The 1,228-nt window shown below is 38.5% G+C and overlaps 1 protein-coding gene across 1 annotated transcript in view; it reads right to left on the bottom strand.

The window, feature by feature from the left end:
- The window catches only part of LOC107550660 (tetratricopeptide repeat protein 14-like), a 15,662-nt gene that overhangs the window by 3,149 nt on the left and 11,285 nt on the right, over positions 1–1,228 (bottom strand). The window contains exon 8 of the mRNA XM_016231998.1: positions 621–727. Within this exon, the coding sequence (XP_016087484.1) occupies positions 621–727 (107 nt within the window). The remainder of the gene's footprint in view (positions 1–620; positions 728–1,228) is intronic.

Below are 1,228 nucleotides of genomic sequence, written 5' to 3'. Positions count from 1 at the left end.
TTGCACAAATTCGAACCTCTGGGTTGTGCTGTTCTGTTGTAAATACATTTTAAACAATGATTCCTAATTGCATCTACTTTCGGAAGTTTCCAAATAAAGTGCTTTTGCTTTCGCACTGAAACACACAGCGTCTCCCTGACATGCTGCATCAACACGACTGCTGTTCCTGAAACCACGCCTTCTTTCTTTGCGCACATTTGGGCGGAATTATGCTAATATTTCCACATAGTGACGTAGGTACATGGGGGCGTGTTAGAACGAGCCGTTTTAGGTAGGTGTGGCTGACTCTTAGCTTTTATAAAGAATATCTCTTTGGATTTGAGACTTTAGTCTTTGCAACTTTACAGATCTTCTTTATGCACCAAGAGCTTGTAACACTCCAAAGAGAAAGGACAATTTAAAATTGCATCATATGACACCTTTAAAGTGATTCCTACAATATCATTCCTCTTCATACTTATAGTTTTAATGCTTGGTGTGAACAGGCCTTTACTACCTGATTTCTGTAAATGAATGAACTGTGTACAGAACAACTGTATTTAGCTGCAGTGTGTATGGGACCAAATATGTGCTTAACAGAAATAAAAACATGTGAATAAATCTGGTGCAGTTGACGTTACCTTCTCTCTTCTTTTAGGATCTTACGCAATTTCTCTGCACTTGTCTCCACAGTCTTAGTTTGTTCCTGCTCTTTGGCAGCTTCCTGTTCTTTCAGTTTAAGCGATTTCTTTAAAGCAGTTCATTGACAGGGTAAAATTGGAATAATTTTCAGGAAATTAATCAAGCATGCATGCGTACAGGCATCCAGCATGAGCAATTTCGCACAAGTGCCGTTTTCACAACCCAGGCATCAGGATGTTAAGCAATGACAAAATGCGAGAAAACATTTTATATTTAGCAATGATCGTGAGATGTAATTACCGTCGTACCAGGAACAGAATACAAACCAAAGGTGGAGGGGTTTTATTTCCACATGGGGCATTTATGTCAACCCAGTGCAATGAGGGTTAAAAGGTCCCATCAGTCAGGTTTCACAGGTCCAAGATCAGATAGACACATAAATAACAAAAATACTTCATCAGTACTCCAATAATTGTCAGTTAAAAACAACTTTTTGAGAATTAAAAACTGCAGACTTGATTTATGAACAGTGTATCAGTACACCAAAAATGAACCGCTGCTGAATATTTACTCACCCTCAGGTCATCTAAGATGTAGATGAGTTTGT

Source organism: Sinocyclocheilus grahami, unplaced genomic scaffold (assembly GCF_001515645.1).
Source record: "Sinocyclocheilus grahami isolate Dianchi unplaced genomic scaffold, SAMN03320097.WGS_v1.1 scaffold405.1, whole genome shotgun sequence".
NCBI lineage: Eukaryota > Metazoa > Chordata > Actinopteri > Cypriniformes > Cyprinidae > Sinocyclocheilus > Sinocyclocheilus grahami.
The sequence above is the reverse complement of the archived record's forward strand: the minus strand, read 5'-3'. Positions and strand labels throughout refer to the sequence as shown.